The sequence below is a fragment of the Apiospora aurea genome, assembly GCF_038362705.1.
Source record: "Apiospora aurea strain CBS 24483 chromosome Unknown utg000006l_segment0_segment0, whole genome shotgun sequence".
NCBI classification, from domain to species: domain Eukaryota; kingdom Fungi; phylum Ascomycota; class Sordariomycetes; order Amphisphaeriales; family Apiosporaceae; genus Apiospora; species Apiospora aurea.
In genome coordinates, this window is record NW_027117393.1 from 5,100,194 (window position 1) to 5,114,043 (window position 13,850).

The 13,850-nt window shown below is 54.6% G+C and overlaps 5 protein-coding genes across 5 annotated transcripts; 3 read left to right on the forward strand and 2 right to left on the reverse strand.

The window, feature by feature from the left end:
• Nucleotides 1–703: 703 nt before the first annotated feature.
• PG986_010159 (uncharacterized protein) lies at nucleotides 704–1,078 on the forward strand (the record flags this gene model as incomplete). Its single annotated transcript, XM_066846381.1, has 1 exon — nucleotides 704–1,078. The coding sequence occupies one exon, from the start codon at nucleotides 704–706 to the stop codon at nucleotides 1,076–1,078; it is 375 nt and encodes a 124-aa protein (XP_066698779.1).
• Nucleotides 1,079–1,838: 760 nt separating this feature from the next.
• PG986_010160 (uncharacterized protein) lies at nucleotides 1,839–2,456 on the reverse strand (the record flags this gene model as incomplete). Its single annotated transcript, XM_066846382.1, has 1 exon — nucleotides 1,839–2,456. One exon carries the CDS (start codon nucleotides 2,454–2,456, stop codon nucleotides 1,839–1,841), a length of 618 nt encoding a protein of 205 aa, XP_066698780.1.
• Nucleotides 2,457–3,506: 1,050 nt separating this feature from the next.
• On the forward strand, nucleotides 3,507–4,733 carry PG986_010161 (HET-domain-containing protein; the record flags this gene model as incomplete). The annotated part of the gene is given in 3 exon segments (XM_066846383.1): nucleotides 3,507–3,921; nucleotides 3,995–4,472; nucleotides 4,487–4,733. Coding segments are annotated over 3 exon segments (1,140 nt in total), but the record flags the coding sequence as incomplete, so codon positions are not given.
• A 148-nt stretch (nucleotides 4,734–4,881) lies between these two features.
• PG986_010162 (uncharacterized protein) lies at nucleotides 4,882–5,790 on the forward strand (the record flags this gene model as incomplete). The annotated part of the gene is made up of 1 exon (XM_066846384.1): nucleotides 4,882–5,790. One exon carries the CDS (start codon nucleotides 4,882–4,884, stop codon nucleotides 5,788–5,790), a length of 909 nt encoding a protein of 302 aa, XP_066698782.1.
• Nucleotides 5,791–6,496: 706 nt separating this feature from the next.
• PG986_010163 (glucosidase II beta subunit-like protein) lies at nucleotides 6,497–8,062 on the reverse strand (the record flags this gene model as incomplete). The annotated part of the gene is made up of 3 exons (XM_066846385.1): nucleotides 6,497–7,357; nucleotides 7,438–7,882; nucleotides 8,040–8,062. 3 exons carry the CDS (start codon nucleotides 8,060–8,062, stop codon nucleotides 6,497–6,499), a joined length of 1,329 nt encoding a protein of 442 aa, XP_066698783.1.
• Between the last annotated feature and the right edge of the window lie 5,788 nt (nucleotides 8,063–13,850).

Genomic DNA, 13,850 nt, shown 5'->3' on the forward strand with positions numbered 1-13,850 from the left:
GTGTAGTGGCATCATTGAGCTCCTCAACCTCAACCGAAAGAGCTTTGCAATTTGAAAGCCAATCCTTACGGGAGAATAACTAGATTGTACTAATAAATATAGGTTATCAAGAAAATCATTATTAGCCAACCCGCGAAGGAGTCACATGTGTGCAGGTGTGGCAATAGGATAACGAACCTCGATTGATCCATACCATTAAAGCATACAAATGCCGATGGATTGCGTGATTGTAGTGAGACCCATCACATATGGCACCAGAAATCTCCATTTGACTTATGCATAACCATTATAAGGAAGCCCCAGAAGGAATCAACATCGTATGATGGAAACAGACGTGATCCTAAGTCCATCTCTAACCCCAGGGACTCCCACTATCGCCGCGGGGTCCATGAGTTGCATACCATTCTTTACACCTTGCTTTGGGGTACAGCATGTAATCTCCTGTACTATGCACGCCACCGTATCTCGACTTCGTGTAGACAAAATACTGTGCCAGGGGGTTTTCCCGCCCATCAAGCATATCACCCAAAGGCCGTGGAGCACGGGGAGCCCTCATGCTCCTAGCATTGTGTGTGGGATGGGGGGCCAACTTGAAATTGCCGTTGGCATCACGTAGTGCAGGCTTATGTAGGGAAATGTCTCGATCGATCTCATCCCGGCGTTCGCATCTTCGAACAGTAGCCGTGGGAAAGTCTCCTGCGGCATGGTCAGCCCAGGGCCACCCATGAGGTTCACGACTCAGGGCGATAAGGTCAGTTATTTTCTTACTTATCTCGAAGCACACGCTGTACACATCGTTTTTGCATTTGTGCGTGAAAGCATGATAGTCGGGTTCCGATCCAGCTGCCTCCTCCAGCGCTTTCTCCAGGGCGGGTGCGTCAAGTCTGGCCCTGGCATGGCTGGTCCGCAACTTGGCCCTGACGACAACATGGCGATCTTTGCGAAGCACTCCGGACCCCAACGTGGTGTAGGCATCCGAGTTGATCAGGTTCCACCGATCTTCCTTCACCAAAGCTCTCTTGACGGCGTCTTTGCACGCGGAACGATACCTGGCGATTGGGTACTCCCCAAATACTAAGCTTTGGTAATTTTCCTGGGGATACGGCATTTTGACTGGCTACAGAACAGAGCGTTGATATAGTTGACTTGCGAGTGTACTTCAAACAAAACTTTTCCATATCCTAGATTCTGTTCATTGTGGCCCAGTACGCGACTTATATGTTTGATCGACGCAGTAGTGATGTTATGTTTGATGATCACCTGGATTCTTGGAAATCGGAATGCGTCATCCGGAGGAATGTTTGACGAAAACGTGTAGGTGTTTGCTTGACGTCCAGGGTTGGATGGTTCTTTGTTCCCTGGCATTTGGCCCCATGGGGCTCTGGTTGAACAAACACACAATCTTCAACGTAAGTACTTAGCCAAACTCGAAGAACAAGGGGCGAAAAGCCGACGCTACAATATTATAGTAGTTCGCAAGTATGGTTATTCCCCACGACATAATTCCAGGTGCTCCGTGTATATAACGCGGGCTAAGTGTGTTCGGCTCTGTTTTGGTGGGTGTTGGGTTCAGGGGCTAATTTTCGTCGGGCATAATAGCCAAAATCATCTCATAATTAGATAGGACGGCCAGTAACGTATTTAATTCATGCTAAAGCCGTTTATTACTCACTGGTAGTAGAATTAAGATAGTAATAAAAAGTGAACTAAACGGAGTGAAGTGAACCCTATGTGCATCGCACCGTTATCGAAGAACCTCCCTCCCCCCAATCCCAGCCAATCGAACCAGCCAAGACTGCCGTGTCTGGTTCTCTCCCAGTCAAACATGTGAGCCCAATCTAGCAACTCGTCCTCGGCGACTTCCACGCATCCCCAAAGTAGTCCTTATGGCTCGCAGCCATATACCCCGCCACATGATGCGGCTTCCACCCCGTGCTACCGGCCTTGTACCAACCGCAGTGGTTCGTGATGTCCCGCCACTTCCCCCGCATGTTAGCGCCGGTGACCTGCAGATTCAGGTCGCCCCGGGGCACGCAGACGAACGCGACGACGCTCCGAGCGAACTGGTAGAAACACGTGCCCGGGTGGACGCGCTGGTCCCGGTCCGCGAAGAACTCGACGCCGTGCGTGGCGTCGTCGCAGTCCCGGTGGTTTAGGTCGATGCAGCCGCAGGCGATGTAGTCGTCCCGCTTGAAGGGGGTTGACGTGGCGTCCACGTTGGGCGAAATGGCGGCGGCGGCGATGGCGGCGGCCCGCTTGGCGGTATAGGCCTCTAGCTCGTGGGCGAGGACGTCGGGGAGGCGCTCGTGGAGCTCTTGGGCGGTGTCCCAGTTGTGCACGATGTAGGATCCGTCGCGCTGGCCTGGTGGAATGCGGAGGACGGGGGACGGGCTGGTTGGCATGGCCTGAGATCCGGCGATTGTCAGTGATAGGAGGGCAAGGATTGAGTAGCGCATGGTAGACGTTTCTGGAGGAAGAGTTGCTTCCTACAGCTGGTGAGAGAACTGGGGTGAATGTAGATGTGTTTGAAGCGATTTAGATGACTGGCGCCAGTAATGAAGTTAACGAAAGTAGATGAATAGAAGAGCTGATGGTTACGTTCTTTTCGGTAGAGAAACCCGGTGGGAGCTGGCAGCTTTATACCTATCTTGGTCGGCAGCACTCACGATATGCCACCAAGTAGCCAGTTAATGCGCCGACATCTTCCGCATATTAGCAATCTCAAGCCAGTCAACTAATACGTTTGCACGAGTTTCAGTTTGGGTGCCAAGCGCAGAAACCTAGTCGACGTACGAACCGGTGTAGAAGCGACATTATCGATATCTTACATGACGCTGACTTGCCATGCTATCACCGACATCTTCCCTTCCTGTGAGACAAGTAATAATCTCTGGTATCCCCTTAATGGCCACAAAGCAGCCCCCTCACTAGAGATCAAGTATTGTACGTATCAGGGATAATTTAGTATGATCGACGCGCCGTTTTAAACGTCCGAGATGCTGGTTGGGCTGTTTGATTGGTTGGATCAGCCCAGTTGTAGCTTGCACGGGCCTGTCGATCTTTCTTTTCAAGTCTTGTACGGGGGGGGGCTGCTTTATGGCCATTAAGGGGATAGCTGGGGTGAGAGCGGTAGCGATATTGAGCTGAAATTGTCCTGCAGTCGAGACAGCGTTTTGGCACCCCCTTACCTTGACTGCCCTTCCTTATCAGGCATCGCGTGGCCGACCACCCCTGTCAGCTCTCGCCACGATAATGCAGACTCATCTCACACCTTGACGTTCCAGCCAACTGACTATGTCTTGGATATGCTTGCCTCCAAGAGCACATTGCAGCAGTTCTTGAACCCCTTTCCACTTGGACTCAAACACAAATACCCATCTTCTTTGACGTGAATCTACTTACCCCGCACCTCGAGCGTGGACACGTCAGACCCGTAATATCTCGTCCCCCAGTATGGCTACCTCTCTCTGTGAAAAGTGCAAATGTCTCGAGTTAGATGACGCCAGCACCGGCGGCTTCGACTGGGCCTCATCCCCCGAAGACCGATCCTTTCGGCGTTCGATAAAGAAGACGGTGCCCGGAACATCCCGCTCGACTACCGCTTCGAAGACTGGCTTCCCGACCTCCCACACCTGGCCGAGTCTGCTCGCAATGGCTGTGGATTCTGTAAACTGTTCCGGCAGTCTCTCTCGCAGTCTGGAGTGGCCGAGAAGACCTCGGATGCCACGCATGTGGTGCTTAGCATGGCGTACGTCTGGAAAACGCTGGATGTTGACGGTTACCGCGTCAATTTCCACGGGTATCCTGATCGAGGCCTCGTGGCGTTGGTGGTGCAAGTCGACTTCATGTCAGAGGACATAGCAGCTAGCCAACAACCCCTGTTAGTTTCCAGGATTTCCTTCGATGTCGACGCAGAGTCTGGTACGTCTCCAAACACCCCCATCGAGTCGTAAACCTTGCTACCCCTGTGGCTAACAGCCATCCCTCCCTCCAGGCCCTTGCCACTCCTGGCTACGCCTAGAGACATCTCCCCGCCCAGATGTGCTTGACGCAACCAATGTCGACATGATGCGCCGGTGCATCGATAGTCAGAGATCATCGATACCGCCACGCGGCAGTCCTACGGACGAGAGCCTATTTCCAGCCAGACTGATCGATCTGGGCAATGACGAGAATCTTTCACGTTGTCGTCTAGTCCTTACTCACGCCGAGGAACACAGCGACAGCAAACCCAGTCCTCAAGAGTCGGGCTACGCCGCGCTAAGCTACTGCTGGGGCAACGCGGCCGAAGCCGCCTGCCAATTCAAGACGGAACCGCATAGCCTCGCAGAGCGGCTGTCCGGGTTCGACGTCACGGACACGACAGCAGTGGTGGAGGATGCCGTCAAGGTCTGCCGGGTCCTGGGGATACGCTACCTGTGGGCGGACGCGGTTTGCATCGTCCAGGGCGACAAGGACGACTGGGAGCGCGAGTCGCAAAGATGAGTTCCATCTACCACAACGCCGCGGCGACCATTTGTCCGATCTCGTCGAAATCTTGCCTCGAGGGGTTCTTGGATCGGACCAGCCGCTCCGTGCAAATTCCATTTCGTTCCAGAGTCAACAACAAGGAGATTCGAAGCGAGTTTGCGCTGAGGTACACCAATACGAAATTTAGCTACATGGATGTAGGCGATCCCGCGGCGGAAGACTTTGCGGAATGCAAATGGAAGACGCGGGGCTGGTGTTTCTAGGAGTTCCACTCGTCCCGACTCCTAATCATTTTCGGACCACGGAAGATCCAGATAATCACCACAGAAGGTGTGGTCGTCGAAGGTGCGGGCGAGAACGACCGGCAACAATCTGGATTGGGAAATCCGGTCATTCCGACGCTGAACGAGTATGTCCGGGCGGGGGGAGGACCTCGACGAGCTCGTCTACCATGACAACTGGATGACCATGGTGGAGCTGTACGGTATCCGGGAACTGAGCTACGAAACGGACAGGCTCCCAGCCCTCTCCGGGCTTGCGACACTGTTCAAGAGAGCATTACCCCTGGATACGTACCTCGCGGGGCTGTGGGAGCGCGACATACACCGTCAGCTGTTCTGGAACACGTCCGGTACTTCACGCGGAAGCCTCGCCGACCTCGTCTCGTCTCTCGGATACGGCGGCGACGGCCGCTACATCGTCCCCTCCTGGAGCTGGCTGTGTAAACAAGATCTCATTTCGTTCGGCTACGACAAGTTCAACATGGACGAGTATGCGGACTACCGGTCCGAGTACAGCTATCTGAGGTCCTCGATCACCCCGGATGGGTTGGGCCCGACCGGGAAACTTCGAGATGCCTCGTTGCTCATCCGTTCTCGGTTCATGCCGATACCGTACACTACGACGAAGGGCCGAAAATCTCCACGGTGGCGGTTTATGAATGCGCATATCGGGTACGTGGCTGACTGTGAGCTAGACTGGGTCGAGGAGGCAAGCCGCGATGAGACGGACAGCGAACGGAAAGGTCGCGAGGAAGCAGATAGCCGAAGGAGGGAAGGAGACGAAAACAGGGGCGCCAAGATAATGAATGGGAAAAGGGGTCCGGCGCTCCTTCTTCTCGGAAGCTGTGCTGAGCCGGGCGAGGATGGCCGCCCGTCCGGCATGAACGAGCGATATGCACGGGGCATGGTTATTTGTGCGGCCCCAGAAATCGATCCAGCGGCTTGCGTTCGGGTCGGAACTTTCTACTCGGACCCTGAGGATGGCGGAGGGTTGAAGCTATTCGAGAAGTGTCAACAGGGTGAATTTCTGCTTAAATAGCTGTGATGGTCGGCAAAGCAAACAAAGAGCAGTTGACACGTATCCAAGAGTCCTGCCACTTATTTTCCTTCATATTCTCCCTCACACGCCGTTTCTTATAATAGCACCCCTTACGCCTTGGGCATACAAGGAAGTTATATGTTTGGCTGATAAACAGAATTTCTGATAGAGGTATATACATCCTCTCTATCTAAGGAGATTTATTATGCCTCGGCGGATTGCGTAGCCAACTATGTTCGACCGGCCTACATTGTGCTATTTATCCCTGTATTGATGCACTTTCGAAGGAAGTAAGTACCAAGTCTGCGGGACATGATCGTGGTGATATCAGGACCTCTGACTGTGTACGTCACCTAGGCATGCTCATCAGTTCCGCAAAGAAGCATGAGCCAATATACCCACCACTGACAGCTGATACTAAAGGTCGGCAGTAAACTTTGTAACTTAAAAATATATAATTCCTAATATTTACTGAACGAAACTTGATATAATGGTTGCATTGTACAGTATTTGGCTTCATCACCTTAGAAAGTACACATTCAAAGAGAGATGTGCAAATATTGGGATTGAACACCAAAGTCAGTAACAGCAGTTGGTAGTGAGTGACCCGTAAGCAAATATCACGATTGAGTGAGTGAGTATTGAGCTGATCCACGAAGGAGTGATTGATCCTAAAACGCCTCGCCATGCCTGTTCCAATTGATATCTACAGTTCCTCCTTGAAGAACTTCTCCTCGCTTCCTTTCTCGTCACCGGCATCATCCTTGCCTTTGCCGTTGCCTTGGCCCTGGCCTTGACCTTGACCTTGACCCTGACCCTCTTCCTCCTCGTCATTGTCAATGACCCCCCGAATCTGCCGGTTCTGCCCGTCTTGGTCCTCCACCACCTCCAGCTTCCAGCCCTTATCGCCCGCCACCTCCTGGAGCTTCTTCTTAAGCTGCTCAATGACCTCAGGGTCGATCGCAAGCCGCTCCAGCTCCTCGTCCGTCAAGACCTCAAACGCCGCGTCCTCGCCGTCCTTCCCGCCGCCGGACCCGAGCGCCACAATCTCGACGTACGTGTCCGCGTCGTGCCGGAACTGCCGCGGCGCCGTCAGGGTCGCGGCCTCTTTGCCGTCCTCCCCGTGGCCCAGCATCTCGCGCGCGCCGATCACGACGCCGCCGATAGTCATGGGGCCCTTCTGCTGTTGCTGCTGCTTGTTGCCGACCATGGCCGCCTGGGCCTCGAGGCTCTTCTGGGCGTGCCACGCCCCCTTCTCCGAGTCGGGGATGATGGTGCGGCAGGCGATGCTGTTGGCGCGGGTTTCCTGGGGTGGCAGGAAGGCGACGTCGGAGCACAGGCGCGGGGTGTTGACTAGCATCAGGTAGGAACAAGTAGTAACCTCCTTGATCCAGCCGATGCGGTCCTGCGTGGATCCCGGGCTGCAGTGGTACTGGATCTCGATCACGCGGGGCCGGTTGGTGAGATCGCAGAGCGTGCCGTCCTCGAGACGCTGCACCAGGTATCGCTGGTCGCCCTTGACCTGCAGCTCCGTGTTGGGCGGGGGCGCGTTGCTCTGCTTGACGCCCTTGGCCGGAGGCGGGGAGCGGCCGCCTGTCCGCCGCGGCCGCGCCGAGATTTTGGTGATGGTGCCTTGGAGCCGGCGACGCGGCCGAGGACGTACTCCTGGCTCTGGGGGTCCCGCATGGGCGGGCCGTTGCGGCTGGGCAGGGCGTGGAACTGCACGACGTCCTCGCCGTAGCAGAAGCTGTAACTCCACCATCCGGACACGTAGTAGAGGCAGGCCCCGTCCAGCCCGCTCATCAGCTCCCAGCCGTTGGCGGACGCGCGGGCGAGCTCGCGCGCCTCCTCGGCCTTGGCCAGCTCCGTCGCCGTCTTGTTGGGGGCCGGCGGCGCCTCGATGACGGGGATGGCGCACAGGTAGCGGTGGGGCGTCATGTTCATGACCTCGTACGTCTCAGAGACTTTGCCGCTGCCGTCGTCGTCGGCGCTCTGGTCGTCGGCGCCGGTGGCGGCCTGGATGCTGGACGTGATGTCCTTGTTGCTGCTGAAGTCGGCGGCATATGGGGGTGGGTCGCCTCGTTGGCGCGTTCTAGGAGGGATTTGGCTTCGCCTTCCGAGATGAAGGCTTCGGAGAAGACGACCTCAAACTGGTGTTGGAGCAGTTTCTATGTTAGCATCTGGCTAGAGAGTGGGTGGATGCTGCGATGGATGTTGCAGTTGTCGCCCGCCAATGTCTAGGCACGCACCTGTGGATATGCCAGTAAATCATGGTGAATGCTGAAGCCCGGCTGGCGAGCTTGGCTGAGGTGCAAACCCGCCAGCAAGATGGCAATGTGACGGCGCATTATGCCGTTGGAAATGGAGCTGCTTCACATGGGCTTCGCGACTCGGTTGTAAGGATGAATACCGAGTGCGCAGCGAGAGTGCTTTCGGTCGTTGATGTGCTGCTTATTGCCAAGTTGGCTGTTGGTGGAAGTGTCGAGGTGGCATCATTGTCGGATAAACCGGACTTCTGCCGGGCCGGCAATTGGCAGAGACAGCTCCAGGTACAGCTACAGCAGCAGTAGAGCTCTGGTGGGGGTGCACCCGGATCTCACTGAAATCGCAACAGGTCTCATTCCGTGTCAGCGTGTCAAGATTTCCGGCGCATCAATCGGTTGTTTCCTCTGCATTCACATGTACTGGTACTAGATCAAAATCATGACAACAAGTGCTACTTTTCTTTCTTTCTTTCTTTCTTTCCTTCTTTTCTCTCTCTCCTCCACGGTTTCTTTGAAGTAAACGAATGCTCGAAAGAGCCCGTACCAATTACTTGAACATCCCGCCGAAGAGGCAAATAGCAACCGGCAACCAACTGGGGGCCTGGGGCTGACTGGAGCTCAAACATCGCCAACAACCTCCGACAGTGCACAGATCTCGAGATTAGCCTCGTTTTTCCGGTTCTTACCACCATCTCGGTGTGGCGGCGGCATGGGTGTTCGTAGAGTGGTTTGCTGCAAGCCATATTACATGAACGCCCCCTATGTATCTTGCAGTACTGCTGCTTGCTGTACCTGTCAATCAGCGGAGCACTGAACTCTGAGGTCATCGCAATAACTTAGACTGCAGAGTACCTGGAGGAACGTTCTCTTCCTCCACTGTCTGTTCGTCCAGCCCTGAAGCGATCTGCACCTACCCATACCTCTCTGACTCAGATCTACGCAAGACCGACTCGGGAAGCCGTCATAGGGCTTTGCTCGGCTCCGACCGGGTCTTCCGGCGGCAACCCGTACGAACGGCCACGCGGTCCACTCTCTCCCCGAGTTGCTTGCTGCTGCTGCTAGGAGAGAGTAAAGTAGGTAGGGCTGGCCGGCAGTGCGATATCGCTCGATCTTGCCGGGATGCCACGGCCATAGTAGCTACTCATTAATCATACACGAATCTCACGATATGCTGTCCCACGATCTTCGCATGGGGGATTGATGCACGCTGATGTCAGTTGGAAAAGCATCGATTACGTAGGCCCTGGCCTGCTCATTTTGCGCCATGTCGTGCGGCTTTTGACACGCGCGCCGGAAACCAAGGGTATCACGACGGTTGAGACATTGACCCCACCACTGCATCAGAGCTTTGGTGAAAACATCGTGAATGTGAGTTGTGATTGCAATAGCGATATCGCATACCCTGTCGTCAAACTCGCAACACCGTGGCTATGGCCCCGGGCTTGTCAAGATAAGTTTGCGTGTGCTTGCGCGTCGCGATCTTCGCTGTCATCTAGGATTGACAACATCGATCGTAATTGAGCTGTTGCGGTAGCTTTATCGCAGACAACAAAAAGTAAAGGGTTGTAGATCATTACTCGGTTCAAAAAGTGTGCCCCTGAAGCTGTTAATATGCGAGATCATTATCACGAAAAGGGAGGGTGGCCTGGTGGTGTCGAGAACCCCTGGGGAAAGCAAAATGTGTGGCTGCGATTCCGACAGGTCGGATGAGATGACGCGATGGCTTATTGCATCCCGGCCTGGAGAAAAAGACGTTGGTCGGCCGTGATCGTCCGGATGTGTCCCGACCGGCCTTGCCTTGTCCTTGCGACAGAAAAGAACGAACACCCTTGTCTTGCTTTTCCCGTCAGCCCGTTCGTGAGTCCGGGATGTCAAACCACTACGACGTAATGTTTCGGCGCACCTATATACATACTCGCTCGAACCCCAGGCGGTCGGGGCGTCCATGGATGAAGGGAGACTCGTTCTCGTATCGCATCACACCTAGGTATGCAGGCTTCGTTCAGCTCGACGGGCAAAACAAATGCGGTCAACAGAAAACGGTGTGAGGAATCATCCATGTTATTGTTGCTTGTTGCTTGTTTGGGCGTCAACACACACCAAGGTCATGTCTCACACCGAAGTCTAAAAGCTTCATGGCGGAGTGTAGGATCGGGTTCTACGACCGACGGATAGAATTGGAGATCCACTTGGGGTGCTTCATGGTGTGCCATCGTCACGTTTTCTCGGTGACACCGCCGAGGGAAATTGCGGTAAGATCCAACTGGAGCCCGGGGAAGGCTACATACCACTAACTCACTACCACGGCCATGCTTGCTCGCGGCTCTGGTGTTGTGCTGTGTGTGTGTGTGTGTGTGTGTGTCTTGGGGTCTTGTGTGCCTCTCCATGTTTCCCTTGTGGTTCTCGTTTCTTCCCGTGCTTGCTGCTGCGCCGAACGTGTATTATCGAATAAACTCCCGACCCCGATAATAGAAGGAACAGACAAACAATACATTGATGCATGTAGGTATGTATGCCTGCCTGCTTAGGCGGCTGCTACTGTCGTGCGACTCGATGACTCCTCTCCAGTAGCGGCCGGGCGAGGAGAAGAAACGCGCCGATGCTGGACCTGACACTGACCGTATCGATTAGTGCCCGTATCAATCGATCAATCGAATCATCCAAGGTTGATTGATTGCGCAGGTAGGGGGTTCCAAGAGAGACAAGCAGACATGAGAGAACGGAGAAAGTGTGTGAGAGAGAGACGAGACGAAAGGCCCCACCAGCGCCCGGGATAGGCCTCGCAGGTCGGGCAGGGATTCTGGGCCAGTCAGATCTCCGCCTCACTTTGTCCAACCGGCCGATACCCAATCGCAACCACACACCTCTGGCCGCTGCCAGCGCACAGTACTGGAAAACAAGGCAATCAGCTGGCACTAACTCTGCCATTATGCAGACACTTCTGCATGCACGTTTCTTCGAGTCTGTCGTTTTCTTGCGCTCTCGAGAGTCGAAACAGTCATCGAATGACGGCACTGCCCTGCATACGGGGACTTGGGGGCATCGACAGCTTCCAAGGCCTTCCACCTTCCTTCCTTCTCTCGCGCCCTCCCTTACATGCAGGCCAATACTGCCACTAGAACAAGCAGGCAGGCAGGCAGGTCTTCTGGGCAGGTGCTAAGAAGGTTAGTGGCTAGGTGCCTTTTACCGCGTGTGCCCTCTAAGCCTCTCCATGGATCTTCGCTGAACACCAATGGTCGGTCGGTGAGATCAGATCGTGGACTGGGACCCCGCATCGTGTTTCTTTTTCTTGTCTTTGCCCACGGTGGCTATCATGATCTGATAGGCTGCACCATCTGCAAATGATCAAGATCCCTTTTCAAACGGACAGGCAGTATTGACCAAAACCGAGGAAGGAGCCATGCACAAAACGGACACGTTTTCCCCGGTACCGACCAAACCCAATCAGACGTGCCTGACATCCATCCCCTTTACTGGTACACATGATGTGTTTCCTGCATGAAGTCAACGATGCCTTGGGACGAGGTCATCTCCGTGACTTGCGTATGCTTCTGGCCCGTCGCCATGACAGTGAGAGGTGTTACTCACAAAACAACCGCGATATGAAGTGAGAAAACGGGTCTACTATTCGCAACTAGGTTACTGCTCAATTTGAACTGCCAGCTGGTGACTCCATTCCGCGCTCATCTATTTTACGGAGGTCCCTGTAGAATGTTAATTATAGCACGGCTTTAATTATGACTAGCCCGCTAGTTCTGCCCATTCGGCGCCAGGATTTAGCTTGTCACGCAGCGAGATTAGAGGGTTCCTTCCAAGGTCCTGTATCAAAGTTTGGATACTGGGAGGACTCTAGCGCTGGAAGAGACATCAATGATTGCAGATCCAGTGTTTTTTGCCGATGAGTTGTATTGTACTACCGGCAGCAGAGAACGCGACAGGCGCCTGAGAGGGCTGCTCGGGGGCAGCTAGAGAGGGCCAAAGTACCTAACATAGGGCCATGCAAGATCGACCTAAGTGGGGGGGATCTAAGGCTTCAAATATGGGGCCTGTCAATCATCATGCCGCCGTAGCAGGGCAGGCCCAGCAGGCTTTCCCAAAATAAAATTCAAAACTCCAGTTGGTCACAGTCGAGCCGTCGGCAATGGAGTCGACGCCAGAACAAAACGCCTTTCCTCGGATCACGAGTACACAAAACATTGTCGACGGCATCGTGAAACATTCTTCTTCCTCTTCCCGGCCTGTACTGCCGAATTAATGCCATATTGGGGCCCCAATTATTCCATTGACAGTTGGCTAGCTTGGGGATGGGGGATGGACCATGGACGGGATGCCCTTTCCCCTTCTAGTGCATCTCATTTTGATTCTCCTCAAATCTCGTTCATCTCATATTTGGCCTGTCCCATCTTGCGTCCCATATCTCCTCTCCCCTCTCCCCTCTCCGTACCAACCGTAACTCCTAACGGCGTTAAGTCACAGCCGCAACCCAATGCCATTACGACGCCCACTACGGAGTACTATGGCAGTATGGCAGCATGGCAGCATGGTGCAGGGGGCATGGTGCATGGTGCATGGTACATGGGGGTCCCTCCATTTCTCATTTGACGACATGCGGTCAAGCCAGCAGTGCGGTGCACCTCGCGATACAATACGGTGCACCACCGGCAGCCATCGTCATCCAACCGTGAGATCCCCCGGGAAAGGACACAGACTACCTAGATTGAGCAATACAATGGCGGGCTGCGTCACCGTGATCAGCATTCGGGGCATGGGGACACCCCCTGTCGGGCCATTTCATTGGACAACTGTAGAATTCGACCTGTAGGATTACTTCCCCGTGCCTGTGCAGCGCAGCATTGGTCACGGCACACACGCAGCGCAGCGCAGCGCCAGGCCATGGACAATGTGCATTGTAGTCAGTGCATGCATTCATTCCGCATCTTGCAGCGCCAAGGACTGTCTGATACGGCGCTCAGCAGGCTAGGGACCTGGAGGACCCAGAGGATGCCTCAATCACGCCAGCCGGCCTATTGCTGCAACTGCGCTTGCGTTTTTCAATAATGTCACCTTGGGAGGTGGTATCCAGCAAGCAGCACTGACAGACTGACAAAGCAGACTACTTGCTGACCGAGACACGACAGCAGAGAGAGGTGTGCAATCGTCTCGTGCCTAATCGATAGCGCCTGTCTCCATCGACCATCTCTCTCGCCCTCTCTCTCTCTCTCTCTGCGTCTCTCTCTGCGCCTTCAAGGTGTTTGCTGACTGTCGGTACTACCAACTACATACAGCCAGGGCGACCTCACACCAGCACTCTCTCTACTCCACAGACACAGCCGACCGGGCATTGGTTGACTTGGTCCAGTCCAGCCAGTGGCTGCTGGCCTCTGTGCCCAGTGCCCAGTGCCCTTCTCCACACTCTCGGCGTTGACACGCTGTTCCACGCACGCCCCCCAAAAGGGCCAAAAGATGTCCCGTTGCTCCCAAACTTGCAACCCACGCACCGCGAAACCGACTGACCGACACCCGCCCAGGGTGTGGGCCTCGTCATCTCACCACCACACCCCTATGTAACCCTCCTAGCAGCTCCTAACAGCGCGAGGGTGGGAACATGCATCGTCTTTCGAACAAGCCATTTACGGAAGGGCAGCTTGCAAATTTCCGTTTCGACCCAAACCACACACACTAACTGCCCTTAGAGTCTTAGCTGCTCGGCATCCAATACGGCGGTCCCTGCCCAAGTGCAAGGTGCAAGCCAAGCTGGCATGGCTGCGGCGCATCCTTGAGCTTCCCTACAGTACG